General features: G+C 42.9%; 2 protein-coding genes across 3 annotated transcripts; both read right to left on the bottom strand.

Moving 5' to 3' along the window:
• Positions 1–1,580: 1,580 nt before the first annotated feature.
• Positions 1,581–10,999, bottom strand: LOC121693088 (tandem C2 domains nuclear protein). Of its 2 annotated transcripts, none has more exons than XM_042072264.1 (12): positions 10,897–10,999; positions 10,616–10,703; positions 10,335–10,520; positions 9,926–10,093; positions 8,948–9,024; positions 8,208–8,283; positions 7,341–7,441; positions 6,621–6,728; positions 5,789–5,980; positions 3,862–3,976; positions 3,411–3,610; positions 1,581–2,904 (listed from the first exon to the last, which is right to left on the bottom strand). In XM_042072264.1, the coding sequence occupies exons 2-12, from the start codon at positions 10,683–10,685 to the stop codon at positions 2,794–2,796; spliced, it is 1,404 nt and encodes a 467-aa protein (XP_041928198.1). In that variant the 5' UTR covers positions 10,686–10,703; positions 10,897–10,999; the 3' UTR covers positions 1,581–2,793. The 2 variants fall into 2 exon arrangements, with proteins under 2 accessions (XP_041928198.1, XP_041928199.1); XM_042072265.1 differs by lacking the exon at positions 10,897–10,999 and adding an exon at positions 10,784–10,895.
• Positions 11,000–11,285: 286 nt separating this feature from the next.
• fbln5 (fibulin 5) lies at positions 11,286–21,113 on the bottom strand. Its single transcript, XM_042073127.1, has 11 exons — positions 20,477–21,113; positions 20,224–20,278; positions 19,973–20,021; positions 19,579–19,887; positions 15,948–16,070; positions 15,676–15,792; positions 15,218–15,334; positions 14,600–14,722; positions 13,709–13,835; positions 13,103–13,298; positions 11,286–12,194 (listed from the first exon to the last, which is right to left on the bottom strand). Exons 1-11 carry the CDS (start codon positions 20,518–20,520, stop codon positions 12,033–12,035), a joined length of 1,422 nt encoding a protein of 473 aa, XP_041929061.1. The 5' UTR covers positions 20,521–21,113; the 3' UTR covers positions 11,286–12,032.
• Positions 21,114–21,526: the final 413 nt, after the last annotated feature.

Below are 21,526 nucleotides of genomic sequence, written 5' to 3'. Positions count from 1 at the left end.
GGACAAGGTGAAACTTCCCTCTTTAAACACTGGATGGCGATATTGCTCCATGTCAGTTGAATAAGGCTTGCATTCACCTCCTTTTTTATGTATGGTATGTATGTAGGAGCATTCAGACATAAAGCGTGGAATGCATGTTGGGATGTTGGATTATATTAAAGTTTTATGGACCCATACCATTTCCCATCCTAATGATGTCAAAATAAATAGGGATTCCCTCAAGTGCTGCACTTTTTTTGGAAGTCCAGACTGAAACATTTCAGGGTGGAGATATTATAGTTTACTATCTAACATGTATAACATGAAATTCTTTGTGTGCATTGGTGTCTTGGGGTCTGTGTTTGCACACCTGCTTATGCACACAGCAGCTTTTGGACATGTTTGTGCCTCCATTTTAATTGAATTCTTCCCTCCACGACAACTCTGTTTTCCATTCAGTGGAGCATGTTAAAAAAATCCATATCCTGGAGATGGGAGAGGTCACCCAGGAACTCCCCCTCGCCTAGACCTCGTGGCCGCTGATCCCCTCAGATGAAGGGCCCGCCGCCACTGGGGCTGACAGCTAGAGCCAATGGGAGCCAGGGAGGCCTCTACCTACGCTCTGTGAGCAGAGCAATAGGTCAGCGGCGTCAGGGAGAAACAACTAAGCCGTCATGGGAAAGCCCTGTGGAAGGCCTCCCAGTGCTTTTAGTTTTCTATGCTAATCATAGAAAACTATATGTCCGCAGGTCGGATTCGAACCTGGGTCCCCGTGGGCACTTGGACCCGTATGAGAAATGTAGCCTGTTGTGCCACAGTGCCCCCTCTTCATGTTTTTTTAATTCGTTAACTAGTTATTTGCTGTAAGCCTGGCATAGATAAACACACACACACACACACACACACACACAGTCCCCACACCCCATTTCTCCCCAAACACTCAGCTGTGAGATGAAGGAGGTACACTATATCTTGAGACTGTGCCTACGTGTCCAATAAGGAGTGCCCTATGTGCGTCTTACAGGGCTAACCATTAACCCTGATCAAACAAGTGTTACGTAAATGATGCTGCCAAGTGAGAAAAGACCAGGATGTGGAAGGAAGAACTCATAACATTGCTCATAAGGAGAAAACTGTTGCCATGGTGATCTTACACAAATTGGCATGCTGACACACACACAAACACACACGAACAAACACACAACTACACTATGTAAATCCTGCTATTCCTGAGGACTGAATATTAATTTCAGTAGGCGGACAATATTAGTTAATCACAGTTTAGATTGTTGAAGACTGGCTGTACGTCCCATATCAACTCCCACCTCCTGTGTGCTAAACTGCTGTGAATAAATGCCTCCATGTGTACACACTGTACACTCGTTCCGCCAGGGCTAGGTTGAGTATTCTTTGGCCTGAAATCACAAAGGCCATTGTGATTCTTCAAAAAAGGTTTTGCAAGGCAGCTATTGTTAAAACAGGATGGAGAGGCAATTGGATAACCCCATTAACCCACAGTGGCTATGCACCAGGAATCCCTCACCACCTCAGAAATGGTACACAAAAGTAATGATGGAATAACAGAGTGGTTAAGAAAGGTCTGTCACTAAAAGTGTTTCTTTATTGTACCGTGACAATGAACATTTGATATGGGGTAGAATAAATATGACGCAAAAAAAATTGCGAAAATTGTGTCCGCACAGTTCATGAAAGTAGGCCAAAACAAATGTGAATCTTATGGTGGGTGTTTGTGTAGGAGAGAGCACCCTTTCCTAGTCTACATTTTCCACAGGAAATGATGCAGTCCCGAAACACCTTATGTCATGTTTTGTTCTATATTCGAACACAACTAATGCCTATATTCAGTTCCATTGAGCCAGCACTAATCCACTTTATCCAAATCATATATACACACAGTGTGTATGTGCATCAACCAAGCCTCCTAATACAAAAATAGAAAACACAAGAGAAACTGTATAACAAAAAGGTGCTGTAAAGTGATTCATTTAAATTATATCAAGCTTTTTATGGAGGAAATAAAAGCAAAATAAAATATTACAGTATTAAATACTCCATGCTTAATAAAAAACAGCAGCAATGCCAGCAACATCTCTCAACACGAATGTAGTGTAATCTGCTTTGTTGTAAGTGTCCAAAGCCTGCATGCGAGCTGGCATTAGACTGCAGTCTAAGAGTTTCCATCAATACATCAAACCTGACACAAACACACTGACCAAATGTAAAGTAACACAGCAGGCATCTGTGGACCAGCATGCATGTAATACAAAAGTCCATAATACATAATGCCTATGGAAAGTACCACAGTGCAAGCCATTCATAGAATGTCTACAATTTCGTTATTAAACTACATATGAAGCATTAGTCACTAGACTATTGCAAATTCTAGCTGGGCTACTACTGTAGTACACAGATGGTCAACAGTGGTCCTGTAAGGCTAAATGATTCAATACCTTTCATCTCCTCTCTAAGGTATTGACCCTTTATGATGACCACATTACGTTAGCTCTACACATCGATCAAAGGAACCTTCATTGCGTCATTGCTAACAAAATCTGTAGTAGTTGATTAACACAACAGTATTAGGGGATGACTAAAGCTACCAATATGTTCCATTCAATATACAGTCTCAAGGATGTAAAATACTTGATGTTACAAACATGAAAATGTTACAAAAATAAATGCTACCATTTATAGAGTGGAAATGTCACCATGCCACTAAAGCACAGTCATATTTGCATGTCTAATGAACTGAGGCCCACTGTAGTAGTTTGGTGTAGATATGCCCATGGCAGTTCAGGGCACTGTGAGAGTGTGCCAGTCAGATACCACCTTCTCAGGGTGGGCGATGGTGTCCCTCCACTGCTCCACTGCTACAGTAGAAGGGCTGCCAAATCCCAGATGCACCTGTGGAGAGTCAAGGTATTTAGCACTCTCTCGTAACAAGAGCCGCATTTTCTTTTTTATCCAAAACATGCAAAGTTTATTTGCTGAGACTACCTTCAGGGTCTACATAGTGCATTTAAGAGTTCCACCGAGAGCCTTTCAGAACTTTTCCCTTGAAGAAAAGGTATATAAGTAATAGCTATCCAGTAAGTAACTATGGATTTTTGAGGGGGTTTTATTCAAAATGTTGCCCTTTTTGACATCATGAAGGGAAAGAAGATTGGAATGGCTCATTCTTGTCTCACTGAATCACGTTTCCAGACCTAGGCAGCCCATAAACAATGACTGGGTTTTGTTATTTCAGTATTCAGTTTGCATTAGTATCGATAGTTACCCTCGATACAAGCAAAATCTTCATCATATGTGACCTTTAACATAGCATGCTACAGAAAGGTGGGTACTGTCACAGCAGTTGAATGCTTACATAAATATGACTATTGATCACTACGCGTGCTAGTTGCTCTCACCTCTCCTAGATAGTGTCTGCGCCTGACCGATGTGCGGCTGTAGAGTTTTGAGCAGATGTGAAAGGAGGAGTTCTGCACGGCTAGAGGGAAGTGAAGGGTCTCCCCCCACTGCACCTGTCCCCCAGACATCTTCAGTGCCCGCGTCTTCCTCTTGGTCACCAGGAGGTCCGGTGAGTGCATCTCTGCCTTGACAAAGAAACCTGGTCCCAGAACCAGACAAAAACAACAGCTTCATTATGGATGCACATGCTTGACAAAGTATCAACAAATAGCTCCATTATCATAATAGCATTGTGTGTGTGTGTGTGTGTGTATATATTATGATGGAATTATTATAATGATGCTATCATTAAGGCAGTGACAGATGCCTTGTAAACATGAGGCAAACTTCCCCTCACGTGCAAGCAGTCTGACTCGTGATTGTGTTGTGCAATTCCAGGACGGGACTCACTCTGGGTGAGGGGAGAGGAGGAAGAGGGCAGATTCTGGGCGCACAGCACCTGCAGCTGCATGCGGCCATTGACCGGCTGGAAGCAGGTGGCCAGATGCAGCTCGGCGTGACACGTCTGGGGAGAGAGACAATAAAGATGGAGGGTCACACTCAGGGACGTGAACGGTCAAAATAGCCTACTATGGACAGCACTACACAAAATGCATGGCTAGTGCTGGTAGTAAACTCCACAGGGTCCACAGGATGTGGTTCCAGGAAGTTGTCCATTAGAATTCAAAACACTTTTCAATCTGAGAGAGCTGTTAAGCTGCCAGAAACGAGACTCTTGACACATCCTTGATAAACAGTTGAGATAAACTTAATGCACTCACAAGTATATTATTTCCTCCAAATAGTGCTCATGAGTGATGTCTGGTTTCAAATAGACCCACTAATCAAATATACAGACTAATAATGAATGCAAACCCAAAGTCAGTGGTTGCGGAGCAAACTCAGACTAATGGACTTCCAGTGACGCTGTGTGTTTATGCCACCATAAGCGGAGGTAGGGGCAGGTGAGACAGACAAAGCCTCCTGAGGATAACAGGGTGATCATTCACCCTCCAATTTCAGAGCGGCTGTTAGAGGCTGCTACCTATTACACCGCAATTTTGACTCGAGACTCTCGATGATCAACCAAATCTCTCGCTAAATGAATAGTCTGACCTACTTTTGGTTTTCCACCATTTGGGGGCTTGTGTAATGTGTAAAGCTGAGGAGGGGGTGTATTTATCACTATTTATCCTATTTATCCACTATTTATCCTCTATTTTCTTTTTAGCTGTATGAGGTCAACACAGATGTTGTAGTGTTGGAGCTTCCTTGTGGGAAAATACCACAGTAAATGGCACCTGGTGTGTGCAATAGTAATGCAACCTGTTCCAAGACAAACAGGAGGTTTATGAGGACTTTTTTAAAGCATCAAATGTGCCCATAAATCAAATAACCTTCCTGTAAGTAAACAACTGGGATATAATTGCTTATCACAGAATGGGTAATTCTGTCGTAGTAGTCCCATAAGGAAATAAGATGTACTCAGAAATTAAGTGCTGCAATATAAAATATTGATTTTATATGCAGGGTATTTATAAACCATAATACACATATATCACTTAAAAATATTTGATATACAGTACAATGCACACATTGCAATATATGGGTTGTTATTGCATTGTAACTAGTACCCTTTACTAGTCATCTATATTGACACACCAGAACTCACATCACACTCTCAGCATTTCACAGTACATCAGTCAAGTACATATCAGGAAGGAAGGAAAGATGTCATTTTCCAACCTCCACCAGTCTCTGAACCTAGTCTACATATCAGGAAGGAAGAAGTAATTTTCCAACCTCCACCACATGCTGGAAAACCAAATGCCTTCACAGGAAGTGAATCAGGCTAAACTGATGTTGAATTAGCATGTTAATGGCCAAACCAAGGGCATGAGTGACCCTTCCCTTTGCTGCAGACATTCCCCCTAATGTATACTGTTACTAAGCAGCTAAAGCCCACCAGTAGAGCTCATTGACCTAGCCACCAGCGGGGAGGGAAAGCAGGAGAGTGTAACATTACTCTGACTGAACAGCGCTAATGTCCCGATGCACCTCTAACTGCCATGTGCTCATGTGTGAGTCCCATTATCCAAGAGGGGCCCTTTGGGGAAATCATATCACTATTTTGGGTTTTAGATTAGAGCAATTTTAAACTGAAAGAATTCTAACTGTAGAAAGCTGTAGAAAGCTTTTAAACTACATGGGCAAAACTCAGCCAGCCACTCAGTTGAGGCTGAGTTGTGCAGTAATGGTCGGTGTGTCTCGGCGGTGCTTTCTCCGTGACCTGAATCACTCAGTCCAATAGATCTGATTTCAAATACCACAGACTCACCCGGGACTTGGAGGGAGGCCTGAGCTCCAGCCAGTGCTGGGTCTCCTCTGGGCTCAGCTGTCTCAGAGAGAGGACGCACTCCGCCAGGGTACGCTTGCGTGGCGTGTGCATCTGCAGACGCAACACCAACGCAGAGCTACGCAGCTGCTGCAGTGGCAGGGCAAAGACAAAGGTCTCCATGAACAAAGCATCCTGGGAAGAGAGGAGGAGAAGGCAAAAGATATAATCAAAACAACTACAGACCTTTATAACCATCACTGACCATCCACCTGGACCAGGAAAGGAAAGGAAACAACAAAACATGGCAGAATGTACCACAGTATCCATATTAAAAACAGCAAAAGTGAAAGCAGACCCAATCTTCCTTTGATTCGCTGCTGTAGTATGTTAGTAGTAGCAGCACAATGCAGTCTTAAAATAAGTTACATAAACAGCGATATTCGACTTGTGTCTTTACACATGTGCTTATCTTGACATTCAGTCAGATTGCAGTTTCATATATTTGCATTTGAATGTGCGTAGTTAAAGGTACAGGATAATTATAAGACTAATCAAATAAGAGTGACGAAGGCAAGGAGTGCCCAACACACTTTGAGCAGTACACTTTAAGCTACTAAAAAGTTAATTATATATTAAATAAATTATACAGGAATATGTTGTTATTATCTTCTGCCTAAAATGAGTATTTGATGTTCTTTCCCACTAGCTCAATGGTTATTCCTGAGAAAAGCACACCTGTAGCACCTACTGGTATATTTGGGACAAAACAGATCAAGCCTGATTGATGATTAACAACATTAAGCGTCTGGGGGTTAGATGATTTCCCACTTACCGGACATACTTCTTTAAGGGTGCTCTTAAACTGCACTGGCTTGTCCATGGTGATGACACCCTTAATCCCAACCCTGTGCTCAGAGCTCTCCACTGGGATGTCCTTACACTGACAACATACACAAAAAAGGCATAGCAAAATGACGCCACAAAGAACCATGCAATTGTAGTAAGCAGAGCAAATAACAACAAATTATCTCAAGCTATAGCAGACCTCCCAAAGATCAGAATATTATTTTTGGGAATGTCAGTGGTTTTGTAAGCAGGAACTCTCTGTAGGCCTACTGTAGTGATTACACTGAAAGTGCATTGTACCAGAAACCTCTCTCACACAAAGGCTGTCTGATAAAACTACACAAGAAGAGAAAACTATAATACATTTATCAGAATAGTTTGTTTGAGGGGATGTTATTAGTGGTTTTGGAGGCAGGAACTCTGTACGTATTTCTGTACAGTAGTAATTATACTGAAAGTGCACTGTACCAGAAACCTCTCACAACAGAATGTCTGTCTGATAAGACTACACAATAAAAGAAAACTACAACACAGAGTCTCTAGGAGGAGAGGGCAGGACACAGAGAACACAACTGATCAGAGATGTGATGCAGGTCCAAGACCCAGATTCCTGGAGACAGAGGCTCCATTGAGGGCGTGAGGGAGAGGGACACAAAGGAGCGTTTCACTGGGCAACACAGCCACTCGAGCTGGACTGTAATCCTACCTGGACCAGGGTGATCCACACCTGCTCCAGGGCCTCTTTGTAGCTCAGCTTGACACACAGCTTGCCCAGTTCCTTCTCATCTCCAGATAAGGTGATGGACTCTGCAGAAAAATGTATAGCAACATCAGTAGGATAACATGTATGGGGTGTTGTATATGTCTGCAAGAGTGCAAGCATGTGTGTGTGTGAGTGCTCCTGCATGTGTGTGTGTGTGAGTGTGCCTATTCCTGCATTGCATGTATTCAAGTATGGAAACCAGAAATTCACACAAGGGCTGTTTAATTATAGACGAGATGTGTTTAGACTTTTAGGAATAGCAAATGAAACCAACGTATCTATAATGTAGGTGCGGCTCTGCAGAGAATAAACTGTGAATTTATGCGCAATCTGTCACCATTTATCTACACTGATGCCACTGTATGACTTGGGAAAAGCATCCTCTGTAAATTTCTGAATGTGGCGCATGCTTTCTCTGAGGACTTCCATGTTGGAGTCAAACAGAGGCTTTTGGAAGTACTTATACGCTGTCTGCCTTTTCACGATTGCTCAATGTGTACAGATCTCAATCTGACTCAGTCCTCAAGATGAAGGAGGTTCACAACTTGTGTGTGTGTGTGTGTGTGTGTGTGTGTGCGGGTGTGTTTGTGTGTGAGTGTGTGTGTGTGTGTGTGTGTGTGTGTGTGTGTGTACATGAAAGCTCCACATGTTTCTGCACTAATTAAATGAATAAACAAACTAATAAATGAATAATGACAACCAAAAAACAAATGATCCTAGTAGAAATGTGTGGGAATTTTGTGGCCTTTGTAGCTATGTGGCGTCTGGAGTGAATATGTTGTTTGTGGGTATTGGACATGAGTGGGTTACCTAGGCTGCGGCTGCTTCCAAAGGAATCTCTCACAGAGGATGCACTGCTCGGGACACTGGACACTGAGTCATATCTCTGGAGGACAGCCAACGGAAAACACATTTAGTTTGGACATTTACACAAAGCAAAGTGTTTCAAGAGGAAAAACACACAGGAAATCCAGCCCTAGATGCAGTGAATCGCAGAGAAAGACGGTATAATAGTTGAGCCAAATAAGGAGCCAACTATATTGTGGCCTTTCCAGAGGCCATAAAGGTGTTTTCATCACACTGACGTATGTCTTTGAATGGGATATTGTTTGTGTTATCATGCATGTGGGAGAGGCAGCCAATACCGTGCCTATCAAATATTACCCATAATTAATGGCGCATTGGTGACGAGCTAACTCAATAATCTTTACATAACAGCACACAAAGGGACCTCACCTGGAGACGCCCAAACACTCACTTTGTACAAACTCTTTACTTAACATCTCACTGATTTAGAACTGCTTCATCGAACATGTTGCTGCCTCTAAAAATACAGGTGTGCAATTATCTAATGGGGAAAGCGTGACCATATCCTGTAAACACACTCATTTTCTGACACGCCTTCTGCTCTTGCAGAAATAAAAAAAAGGCTTTTAAGAAACGGAAGGAGGAAATGTTGAACTAACCACAGATTAAGTGTCAGTGTTTTCCAGTCAGCGTTGTGTCAGTATGTGTTCAATGGGTCAGCAGAAACATGACGGAGAACTCACCTGAATATAACTGTGTGGGTGATTAGGACTGGACAGGTCAAACATGGAGCTGCTCAACCTCTTTCTCAGGTCTCGGGCTGGAAGACAGACAAAACAGTGAGGCTTTGGCCTCAAAAACATGATCCTAGAAATGGAAAACATTTCAATGTTCTTTATCCTGTTCCAACCTATGCATAAAGGGATTTTATGGAGAATAATTCCTGTGCCGAAAATTATTCTCTTTTTATTTTTCAAATTATTCTCTTTTACTATTATTTTTCAAATTATTCTCTTTTTTCATTTTCACTATTGGCAGTTTGGTACTATGGTCCATGCAGTAGTGGGTCTGAATGCCTGCCCCTGGGGAATGTGACTTACATGGATATGTGGTCAAGAAAAAAAGAGAAAAAAAGCAGAATGGTTGAAGTATGAGGTCAAAATGGTTAAGTGATTAAATAACAATAGCAAAGATTCCTGGAATGCCTCTTTGTCATGGTGGAATAGCCGAGTGTGGTCATGCCTTTGCCCATGTGTTTGTCCTGGAATCTGTGCACCCCAATATCTTTTGTCAAAATGCAAAAACAAGTATGAAGGGAAATTAAAACCTATTGGTGAAATTGTTCACTGGGAAGAATGCCCATTGCCACAAGGCACAAGTTGATGTGCAAATACTATTCTTGCCTACAATGAGTAGTGAACAGTGGACCAAACACAATATGAAAACAAATATTCTCTAGTTTGATTTTATGATATAGCAATAACATATCTTTCCACTTCCAACCATTACAGATATCTAATCTAAATACTGAGTGGAAACTACCAAAGCCACTTAAATCCTCTCATCTGTTTAGATCCTAAGTATGATAGAGGCTTTGTGGTAAAGAGCCTAATTAGCAGAGTGGCGATTATAATTATAAAAAAAACTATAAAAAAACTGACCAAGACTAGTTCAGCAGGTCAGTAGTCTGGATGCAGTCTTGAGGAGACTGGTGCTGTTACCTGAGGTTGGACTACTGCCTTTAGTTTCAAAGGCAGGCCGACAGACAGGGCCAGGTGAGTTGTGATCAACCATGTGGCCAGAGTGATTTGTTGGGTCGAGGTCGTAGGCTGTGTTACTCTTCCCCAAGAGCTCAGCTTTCCTCTCCACATAAGCACTCCTGGCTGAGCCTGACGTGAACAGAGGGACACAACAGCATGGGTATTTTTGCTACACTTTGTATTCCCTTGGCATCAGAGACCCATGCATTCAGAGTGAAAATTAAACAACATAGGTGGCTGCTGTGTTTATATTGGAATGGGTGTATTCAAATTAGAGAAACAACAGGTAGACTCCAGAAGCTTATGGACAGCTGACAGGCTATAGGCAAAAAATACAACGAATTGTTGAAGTAGAGAGAACAACACGTACTCAGTTGTCCCGTCTGATAACTGGCATATCGGGTGCCTTGGGGTTGGATGTACGATGGCTTGAAAGTGGGCAGCACAAAGGGCACCTCTTTACCATCCGGTGGAAGTTTTGACATGAGATAGTCCTCGGATACCCCAATGCCTTTCTTAACATCTTCCCGAACAACTACTGGGCTTGGGTTCACAACTTTGGAATGAAATAAATGTATTAGGCTACATGAAACATAGCAGGCTAACAGAAATCAGAAGCGTAAAACTTTTGTTTTTCAACAGCGCACATACCTTGAGGTTCAGCTTCCTTCTCTTTGGGTCGGAAGAAGTTGCAACAATTTTTTATGCATTCCGTTGCCATGATAGATACATGCAGTGTCTAGAGTGAAAAAGTTTCAACAATATCTTAGCCTATTATTAAACCCAATATGATGATGATAAAATAATAAATGTACATACCGATTAATTGATTCTTTAATTTATTTTCCAACTGCTATTATTTATAGCCTATTGATACTCCATTGCCAATACAATAAGGACATAGAATGAAATACGCGCCGTAGCATAAATACCTGCACTGCCGCCTCCGCCGCAGTTAACAGTGAAAGCAGGTGGAATTCAGAGCCACCTTTGAAGAGTCCATTACATTGAATAACTTTTGACTGCGAGCACTGGGTCACTGCGCCCGCCGATTTACTACTGGCTGCCGAGGCACTTTTGTCAACATAAACGTCATATGCCCAAATGAGGGCGTGTTTATGGTCCCTCAGGAAATATAGACTCCCCACTTAAATGTTTTAGAATATAGCCTAGAATACACAGAACATAGTGTATTTCTATGTTTTAAGATAAATTATTACAAGATCGTGCAATTCGCTCAAATCTTACAAAATGTAAGCTACTCACAATGGGAAAAAACCAGAGTTCTGAGTTGGTAATCAGTAATAACACAAAAACATTATTCAGGTCAAGTTCATCTTTATTACACTGACCAGGCTCTCTGGGGGGACATAATAAAAAAAAAAAAACAGATCAAAATAAAAACATATCCACAACACAATAAAAAAGATTTGGAAGGGAAATTTTCAATAATTATTACAATCAGAATCATGTAAAAATATGGCCTGTCAACAAAGATAATACTGACTTAATTTCACACCCATAATGTTTAACTAAAAGGCCACTGCCAAGCACAGGCAAACTGTCATGTGATAAAAAAGCTTTCACAGTTCATTCACCAAAAAGGTAAAGGGAAATAGATATTGAGGCAAACCCAGGTGAATAATAACAAGATAAAAAGGTAATTTCTTCTTTCATCTTTGGCAACAGTTAGACATTTGGCTTAATGTAAAAAAAAAGCAATTTGAGGTGTGGGGTAACAGACACAAACAAACTTACGTTACTTATACATAAATATCCTTCAGCTTGGAAGATGAAGTGCTCTTGAGCAGGCAGCCTTGTAATACAGTGTCCAGTTGTTGGGAGACTGGAGGGTCCCCAGCACTCATACTGACATACTCACTCATACATTCACACATAGAACATAATGATAGTTGGAAAAAAAATGTAGATTAGTATATCAAATGGACAAACTGAGCTGCCTGATGCCTTGTCCTGGCAGAGTTACGGACTTAAGTTGAGGGAACTAGGTTGAGTTGTGAGTGTTAGGGAATAGAACTGGGAGGTCAGACACACACAGCAAAGGCCTTTAGAAAGGGTGCTCTGAGACATATATTGTGAGCCGGATGATCGAGCTCCCTCGGAAGTTGATCACGTTGTTGACCGTGACCATCTCCAGTTCCAAGACGACTTCTCTGGGCCCCCGGATGGGTCGAGACAACACCAAGGTGGCACTGACATTGCTGGTTTGCTGTGTCAGAAGAAATAAAGCAAGGTTTCAGAGGCTGGTCACTATCGGCCAGCACAAGTGAACGTGCACTATCATCAAGTGCCCTAAAGTATTTCTCTTAGCGCTCAAGGTGCAAAACACTCAGATTTACACTACCAGTTGTCTTTGTGAGCATGATATCCTCACACGCACTGAGAAGCATACTGTAAGAGCAAAAACCATACTGTACTGTTGTTGACGTGCTGCAAGTAGGTGATTGGCATGGGACAGTGGCGCAGGACAATACACCAGTAGCACAAGAAGGAAGGCGAGTGGCGTGCGCCACCAACAACAGTACAGTAGAGTTTTTGCTCCTACTGAACACACTTGGGTCGCAAGCACAGCACACACGGCTAAATCTGAGGGCCAGTTTGCTCTCTTGACGTTTTACTTGCCTAAATGAATGATTGAGGCCTTGGCAGGGACTAAAGTGTGTCAAATATTTGTTTGAAGTGATTTGTTTGAAGACGACATTAATCTCCTAGAAGCGCTCTGAGCCATTTTGTTTTTTTTTCTTATTTTGTGTCAAATCTCAGCACAACTTTGTTAGACATGCCCCTTTGTGTGGAGATCTCACTGATCCTTCTCAAACACTAAACATGCTGACAACTCCACCTTCTGGCCAAAACATCAAGTACACATGATTGTGCCTGACATAGAACGGCGCCTAATCATTCACAGAAAACCTTGCAAGACGGAAAAAGTCAACAGTAGGCGACATGATAGATTTAGGAGGAAATTGTTAGTGCCATTAAATTTGAAAAACGCCCTTGGCCAAAGTAAACACCCTTCATAATCAACTGATCTCCTTTTATACTTCAACTCCTTGATACAAAGTGTTTTTTTTCACACCAGAATTTTCTTGAGCATGAAATGTCATGTGAACTTACCCGCATGTAAAACTCTCGGCCCTCGTTGCCCGACTTGATCTGGAAGATGTAGAAGGCCCCAGGGTAGCGCGTGGTGGCCTGCATCTGGAAGATGTCAGCGGGCACACTGCGACCTGAGGACAGGTCCATGTGCCGGTGCAGGACAGTAAAGGGCTTATTCCTGCACGCTGGGTTCTCAGCTGAGCACATACACTGACTAAGAGAGAGAAAGAGATAGAGGAAGAGATATTAAGTTTTGAACACACTGTGTGACTGATGGAGTTATTACATATCATAACATGGTATGGTGAAAGTAAGCAGTGACAGCGACTGACTGTGACAAAAAGACTCACTTTTAGAATAAACTGTAAAAAGTTTGCAAAGAGGCTCCTGAAAGATTATTTGAAAAAACGTATTGATTAAAGCAGTTGCTAGTCCTGAAGATGTATTTTGACCTGAGTGGGAAATGAACCCAAAGTGCCACAGAAACAATACCATACATTACCATAAATGTGACGAAAGAATGTGTATATTTGTCAGACATCTATCCATATTTCCCCTTAAAATGCTGTTCATATTTACAGTGAGAAAGAGCAACACTATGAAGGCACAGAGAAAAAAACTCACTTGTCACCAAATTCAATGTAAGGCGGGTCACATTGTAAAGGGTCCAGACATGTATACCCTCCCTGGAAATTGAAACACACTTGTGCTGTTGTACAGGTGTTGTTACCAGTGTCACATTCATTGACGTCTTCAAAATCAAGCACACAACAATAAAGGTCGGATTAATCATCATCATCAACAACAACAACATCAACAAGAGCAACACCACCAACAATAACAACTTCAGCAACAAGACCCTTATCAAAAGCATTGCAGAGAGATATTTGCAGTTTAAAGCATTTACACTAAGCTGCAAGCTATTCAGATGTCTTGAATGAAAGATGATAAGAAATGTGGCAACATCTGAAAAATGTCTTTCCAGAAAGTAAGGGAAACATTTCACTGCTGACAGAATGAAATAGTATGACCTTATTTGGTATTCTCTATGAGACTATATTTTCCTCAAACAATAAAAAGAAGCTGCATTCTACTTCCATAGTCATGCATATGAGACGCTTTTCTTCACCTAGACTCACTCAAAAGCAAGACTGTAGACAAATGGATAGTTTCACAATCAGGATAAGCTATAGGACATCAGTCGAACAACAAAAAAAAAATGTTTAATGGCAACTGGTCATTGACCAATTGTTAGATATCTAAACTTCCAATGTTCCAATTCTTAGATATGTATACTTCAGATATGTTCCAATGTGTTTTGTAGTGGACTGAAAGACATGTATTGTTTTTGGTATATGCATAAGGTTAATAACACAGAGATATCTAACATACTATTTTGAGGTCCACTCACATGTATGCAGAACATACATGAGTGTGAAACTATCCAAATAGGAAAATGAGGACAACAAAGAACTATGAGATGAGGTGGTATGATCGTTTGGTCATGGTCATTACCTTCACAGCTTCTGCCATCCTCAAACACATAATATCCCGGTGGGCAGATACAGGAGAAGGAGCCGGGGGTGTTCACACACGTGTGCTGGCACAGGAAGTCTGAGAAGCTGCACTCATCCAGGTCTGCAGGGCATATATAATCATGATTGCACCCGTCAGAAGCCATTCATTACATATATTCATATTCACATTCAGTTGCCTCAGCACTAAAAATGGAAAGTTGTTTTTAAAGTTTCATTGAAGTGGTGACTAAGAGTGGAGTTATGACTGGAGTGAATAACTACAATTCAGCACCCATACATTTCGTTTAGCCTTATTCTTTTTCTTTCTTTCGTCTATTTTTGGACAATCTACATGCCCAAAGGGTTGCCTCAGCGTGTACTGTACGTATTGCTGATAAAAAGAGCACTGGGCAATGTCTCTCCTAGTTCTCATGCCGCTCTTAAATACACTGACATATTAACCCAAAAATGCAGCTCACTCACTTGGATCATAGCTTCAGTAAACATTAAAAGTGCTCTCTATCTGCCTTCCTTGGAAACATGCTGAGATATCAAGTTGTTCATGGTGTTCACTGTTATATGGTGTCACTGCAGAATGGATCAAAGGCTAACCCACCGTTGCAAGAGGTGCCATCAGAGCCAAGCTCAAAGCCCTCATCACAGTTACACATGTAGGAGCCATAGGTGTTGAAGCAGGCGTGGGAGCACGGCTCGTCTGCACATTCATCAATATCTGTGGAGGGAGTATGGTATGGATAGGGGGTATGGATAGGGGGATTAGATTAACACAGGCCACCATCACCTAAATACCTGCATCTGTATGTGTTATGATACATTCACTAGATATCATGTTGCTATTCTTTATAACACCATAAAGGTAAAGCCATCAATATCATTACATATTCTATTACATACATATCTGTATGGTTAAGACGGACTTCACATGGGTTTCTTCATACACACACATAATTTTTCAAAGAAGTCAAAGAGTCTCAAAATGTGTGTGTGCTGGAATGTATGTATGCATGTGTGTGTGTGTGTGTGTGTGTGTGCGTGTGTGTTCTGTTCCCTCACCTGAGCACGTCCTGCTGTCTGGGTTGATCAGGAAGCCGGGGTTGCAGGAGCAGGAGTATGACCCAGGCACATTGGCACACAGCTGCTGGCAGTAACCATAGCGACACTCGTCGATATCTAGACACCAGTGAGATGGGTGGAGGTGGAGGTGGGGGTGGGGGGGGGGTGTTGAACACACATGCATCTGATGGCAACAACAACAAACACAGCTTGGCCTGACAAACTTATACCGGCTGTGTGGGAATTCCCCCTGGACCAGGCAACACTCTTACCTTGACACTGTCCACTGACCAGCCAGTAGCCCTCTGTGCAGGAGCAGGTGTAACCTCCATCCGTGTTGAAGCACACTTGGGTGGGGTTGCACTGGTGAGTATTTGCCTCACACTCATCAATGTCTGTCAATATGGAAGGAGGAGGTGGAAGTCAGCAAGTAAACTACATCTCACCAATGTTCCTGCCAAGTGTCCAAAGATCTCTGAATGCCTTGTACATAATGGCAGCAGTAATGACTACAGCAATGATAACATCAGTAATAAGCATTAAGAACAGCAGTCATAAGATGGTGTTGTCCAGTGCCACTTCTATTAGTTGGGAAAACTTCAAGATTAAGCTACCAAGCAGATTAAGCAATGACAGTAATGCTGAGATTTGACTTCCATACAGAGACGTATCAAGCTTTTTAAAAAAGGAGGGGAGAGGGGGGGTCTGGGATAGGGAAGTGAAATAGTCCCAGCCAAATTAGACATGAGTGATTTAATGGTTTATGTTCCAAATCTAATTGTCTGCATGTGAGGAAACATAGTGCATCCTGTCAGATGACAATCACACAGCCAAAAGACATTACTGTGCACAGACTTAGTATTCTGATGTGTATGTGTGTGTGTGTGTGTGTATATGTGCCCCCCCCCCCCCCCCCTCCTCTGTATTACAACATAATTTGTACATTACCTTATGTGGCTATCAACACAACTCAAATTCCAACCAACCGTTCATGGTTCTCAGACAATGAAGTCACACATATAACAAGAATGGGGGGTGGGGTTGGGGGGTGGGGGGCAGTGGTAAAGGAACAGGGGGTAGGAGTGAAAAATCCAGATAATTACTTTTTGTTTAAACAAGCAGCTGTGATGCTGACGGATGCTGGAGACCCATGTGAGTGCCAGGATGGAGCGAGGCAGGGTGGAGATCTCGGTGGGAGCGGAGCGAGGGCAGAGCGAGAGGGGAAGCCGAGCCAACAGTAACACAGTATGGCACCTGTTAGCACTTAGCGGCGGAGGAGCGCACCGTACGGCAGCTTGACCATCTGGCCTCCATGTGTACTGCACTGCGACCCCCCCGAACCAAAGTGCACAGCTCTTTCTGGGAGCGTTTCAGTTCAGCTCCTTATATAGGCTGACTAATGACAAACAAACCAGCAGGACCTGCTGATATGCCCGACAGCTTTAAATAAAGAGATACAGAGCTTGTGGAGAGGTGGGAGGAGGAGAGAGACAGATGGACAGGGACAAGAAAGGGATAGAGACACTGAAATAGAGAGAAAGACAGAGAGGGAGGGAGAGAGTAAGTGGCGTGAGGGTGCGCCTAAGTGAGATGCGAGAAAGATGGAAAGACAATAAATCAGAATCAAGAGAGGGAAGGGCTGCACTTTCAAGGAAGCACTTTCAGCGAGAAAGTTAAGATAGCACTAAATGACCTACATACAAATTCCTTCCTTACACTCGAAGTGAAAAGAAAACACTGTGTGAAAATATTCCCAAAGATAAGGATCACAACTGCTGAGTAGTTATGCCAATGTAACAACAACTGCAGGAATACGACCCTCAGGAACACATGCATTGAGCAATGGAACTGGGGCAATGTGGCGGTAAAGATAATGCACGAGAATGATTGCATGCTTGTGTACACAATGCCAGGAGATCTCTGTCAAAACAGCCGTTGCTTATGAAGGGAAATACATAATACCTGCCACCAAGCTAAGTGCCAGCCATTATGAAGTTACATGTCCTGACTTGTTCCATTCACCACCCTGCAAACTACTGACATCATGTTGGCGAGGGTGGAAAGACATTAGGCGTGTTTAATTTAAGCATGTATAAACTATTAAGAATACACAGCACGCATATTGTATATTCTAGCCAAAGCAAAGGCAGAAAAATATAACAGCATCTGTGTATTTACACGTTCATGTGAAGGATCCTGTTCAATCCCTGGCCAGCAGTTTTGTTACTCTGGATTACATGCAAGGGGCCAGTAAATAAGAAAGGCTGGTTTCATAAACACACTGACACCTGGATGGAGCCAAAGGAAATATGCTGGCAACACACTTTGGTTGAGTTTGCACATGAGGCATGAAGAGTTGTATCACTCGCCACAATTAAAAACAAGCTGAGTCACCCACTCCTAAACCTGTCTAGACTGGCCATAACTGAATGCTCCTCCACAAATACAGCAATACTGCCATCAAATGAAACATAGGCCAGGCCACTGCTCCAGCAGTTGAGGTCAGATTTGAAGGTCAGGGTTCTCTGGCCTTTGGAAATGCCTGACCATCTGAAACAAAGAGGCATCTGTGCAAGGCATGTGTATGAAATGGGAAGAGTGATTGACAATACAAGAGGTCAGTCTCAAAGCTCTCTGCCCAATTGCGGCATCACTCGTCGGGGCCCTTTGGGTAAGTGTGCACCTTCCGTGAGAACTGGGGTCTCAAGCAACCTCCCTCTCCTGCCCTCCCACCCTGTAATAGCTTGGCAGCCAGTGAGCCCACAGTTGGCAGCACATGACCTCATTGCTAGCTGTGGCCACCAGAGATGCTGAAATACTGTAGCGCCTTGATTTTTAAGATTCTTGTGGTTTATCCAAACATGGCTTACAAGTAAGATTTTGGACCACAAAGACATAATTATTTGAGTCAAAACTACGAATCCTCTATTGGAGTAACAAATTACATCAGTTTTCCACTTATTACCAAGCTATGCCTGATCTGACATAAATTGAGATAATTATACACTAATAGGCATAATGTATGTTCAGTTTAAGGATATGTCCCTTTTGGGCAACTCTTAATTTCTAAGCAAAGTGTAACAGGCCTGAAAAAGACATTATGTCAGTCTGTGTTTACTCTGGAAACCCCATTCCTCCAACTCTAATCAATCTGAAGTTCATAGATGAAAATGGATTTAGTTGGACTTGCTATTTACACTTCAGTTTCCTTTTCTTGTCCTCACTGGTGTTTATGCACTTAAAGAGGCAAAGCACCATCAGTGTCATGACCAAACAATGAAACGATGACTACAAAAACTATAGATATCCACCGAGAGTAAGTAGTACTCCTCCATTGAGCCTCTGGCTATTTGTTTTGGCATTTCAGCAACCACATCTACATCTTGGCGCATGCAGCAGAGAGCAGTCGCGCCCCTTCAGTACTCAAGCAGCTCCTCTGGCCCACTGCCCCACAACCACCACAGGTATGACGAAATTACAGAGTTGCATTTTGATGTGTCTGTGCACAGTCTGTGACCAAAAAAGGCCCTCCAAATCCCTAGGATGCCGGGGAGTAGCCAAAGCCCAGCTTCAATATGATCTTGTTTATCTAGAGACGGGAATACAAGATAAGGATCAATCCCTCAGACAAACAAGAGTTCTGGGCAGAGCCACTTAAGGAGATTCCACGAGTGATGCCAGAGCTCTTGGTCGGTCCAAGGAACCACATGGGGCATACATCTCACAAATGCAGAACCATCTGAAAACAAAACCTCCTCTCTCTGACTCTAGAGAGAACAAGTGGGACAGACCTGCCGTAGGCACTTCTGCCTTTTATCTGCTGTTGGTGGGGTGGCGTGATCTTTGCCATATTGCTATGGGAGAGGAAATGAAAGAGGTGGGGTGAACACTGGCTGAACTCACCGACACAGGTGCCATCCCCTCCAAGCGAGTAGCCAAGGATGCAGGGTGCTGTGCGGCTCACTATGGGGTAGCTCGGAGCCACAGGCCCCGGAGGCGGCGGGGCGAACTGGGGATCGCTGAAGCCCACCGACGTGTCAGGGTAAGCGGGGGCCTCCGGGTAAGCAGGGCCCTCAGGGTAGGCGGGGTCCCCAGGCCTGCCATAGGACTGAGTATACAAGGTCCGCGGGAGGCACAAGTAACCACCGTTCTGATTGACGCAACGCATATCCAGCCGACAGGCATCTGGCACTGTCCGGCACTCATCAACATCTGTGCACAATGAAGGATGAGAAACGAAATCCATGAAATCCATTTGTGGATGAAATGAGAACCACACAGGAATTAGGAAACCTACCAATGCATTGCCTGCTCCGCCGGTCATATGTGAAGCCTTCAGTGCAAGTCTGAAGAGATAGAAGGGTCAAGCATACTCAAGGATACAAGAAATATCATCATCACAAAATTCATGTACTGTAGAAATACTGTAGCACTGTATATTATTAATTCAAAAGCAAAACATTACCAGACATTTTAAAACATCTTTAAGAATGAGCTTTTCATTGGCTTGGACACTATATCATGTTGAAACTGTACAATTGAACGTACCTGAGCTTTTCCAGAGTGAATGCAGCATAATGCAAATGCAAGAACTGTCAACATTCTGCAAGACAATGAGATTGATAGTATTGTTGAATGAGACTTCATCCCATTCATTTTCCTTTCGCAGACGATACACAAGTCAGACTTGAAAACATGGAAAACGTACTTGCTTATGGAACTCTACAATCAGCTAAATCTTCTACAGCTATTTGGCTTATTGAGCCTACGAACAGATCGTTTTGAATTATCGGTGCCTTACCTCTCATATGGCGGGGAACTTGAGCCACGTATTGCAAATAACATGTTTTTATGAGTCCTTGGGATCCCCCTTGAAAGCACGTTTAAAGCGGCCCACGAAGTCCGTCCTGTAAAAGAGTGCAGAACTCCGCACTACCTCTACAGATGTGCAGGATCAATGCGTAAATGTGGCGTCCTCGCCTCCCCCAGTCAGCGTGTTAACGCGAAAACCAACACCTGGCTTTGGTTAAGCGCTCTTCCGTCGACCTAAAGCAACAGTGCATTGACCAAGTAAAGGGGGAGTGTCTTACAATACGAAGTGTTCCGTTTCTAGACACTCCGTAGCCTACTCTCTACAGATTGTTTAGCAATGCAAATAAACGGGGCCCCAGAGTATTTTCACAACAGCTGGATTCCATCAAAAGTTAGACAACCCCCTTTGAAGGAAGTGCGCGCCAAAGTCTGCCACAGCAGTCGCCGACACAAAGTTGACCACGGCGGGCGTTGTGAAAAGACGCGCAGTGAAAGGTCTGTTTCCATCTGGTAATGTCATTAAAATGATTTCCGCAGAGTAGTGTCCGAAATTAGGGCTTTTTCCATGAAATCTCGGCCACCTGCTCTAGGAGTCTAGTCTACTACTAGAGTCTTTGAGGACAAACCTTCCATGAAATACTGACCACACTCAGCGTTGGGGTCACTGGCCTACATTCTGCAGTTTTTTTCTGTGCGTACATCCCAAAGACATTTGGAAACTTATCTCAGTGCTACCACTGAAAGACCGTGGTGTCTTTGAACTGCCATTATTTTTGTCACTGCTTTTAAATAGTGGATTTGTTTTGGCCTAGATCACCACATTAATCAAAAAGTTTGTTTTGAAACTGATGTCTATGTTTAGTGCACATCACCAAACTGAGATAGAGATGGCCTATTTTTATTTTCTGTGTAATCATTTCAGTACTGAGATACTCTCCCTATGCACAATAACTCTTTGGGAACCTGGGCAGAATACAAAGGGTCAAATGAAACTCATTGGTCTCTGTGTCCTCATGGGCATAACAAAGAAGGACCAACT

The sequence above is a fragment of the Alosa sapidissima genome, chromosome 19 (assembly GCF_018492685.1).
Source record: "Alosa sapidissima isolate fAloSap1 chromosome 19, fAloSap1.pri, whole genome shotgun sequence".
Lineage (NCBI taxonomy): Eukaryota > Metazoa > Chordata > Actinopteri > Clupeiformes > Clupeidae > Alosa > Alosa sapidissima.
This window is presented reverse-complemented; position numbering and strand designations above follow the sequence as displayed.

What these genes read in the sequence shown, in the direction of transcription:
- LOC121693088 (XM_042072264.1), bottom strand. Translation starts at nt 10,685, where the DNA reads ATGGCAACGGAATGCATAAAAAATTGTTGCAACTTCTTCCGACCCAAA. An exon ending in TTATCAGACGGGACAACTGA is followed by an intron (nt 10,094 to 10,334) that starts GTACGTGTTGTT and finishes TGTTCACGTCAG; the next exon opens with GCTCAGCCAGGAGTGCTTAT. An exon ending in GGCCTCCCTCCAAGTCCCGG is followed by an intron (nt 3,977 to 5,788) that starts GTGAGTCTGTGG and finishes CTCTCTCCCCAG; the next exon opens with ACGTGTCACGCCGAGCTGCA.
- fbln5 (XM_042073127.1), bottom strand. Translation starts at nt 20,520, where the DNA reads ATGTTATTTGCAATACGTGGCTCAAGTTCCCCGCCATATGAGAG. An exon ending in GCGGAGCAGGCAATGCATTG is followed by an intron (nt 19,888 to 19,972) that starts GTAGGTTTCCTA and finishes CATTGTGCACAG; the next exon opens with ATGTTGATGAGTGCCGGACA. An exon ending in GGTCAGTGGACAGTGTCAAG is followed by an intron (nt 15,793 to 15,947) that starts GTAAGAGTGTTG and finishes ACTGGTGTCTAG; the next exon opens with ATATCGACGAGTGTCGCTAT.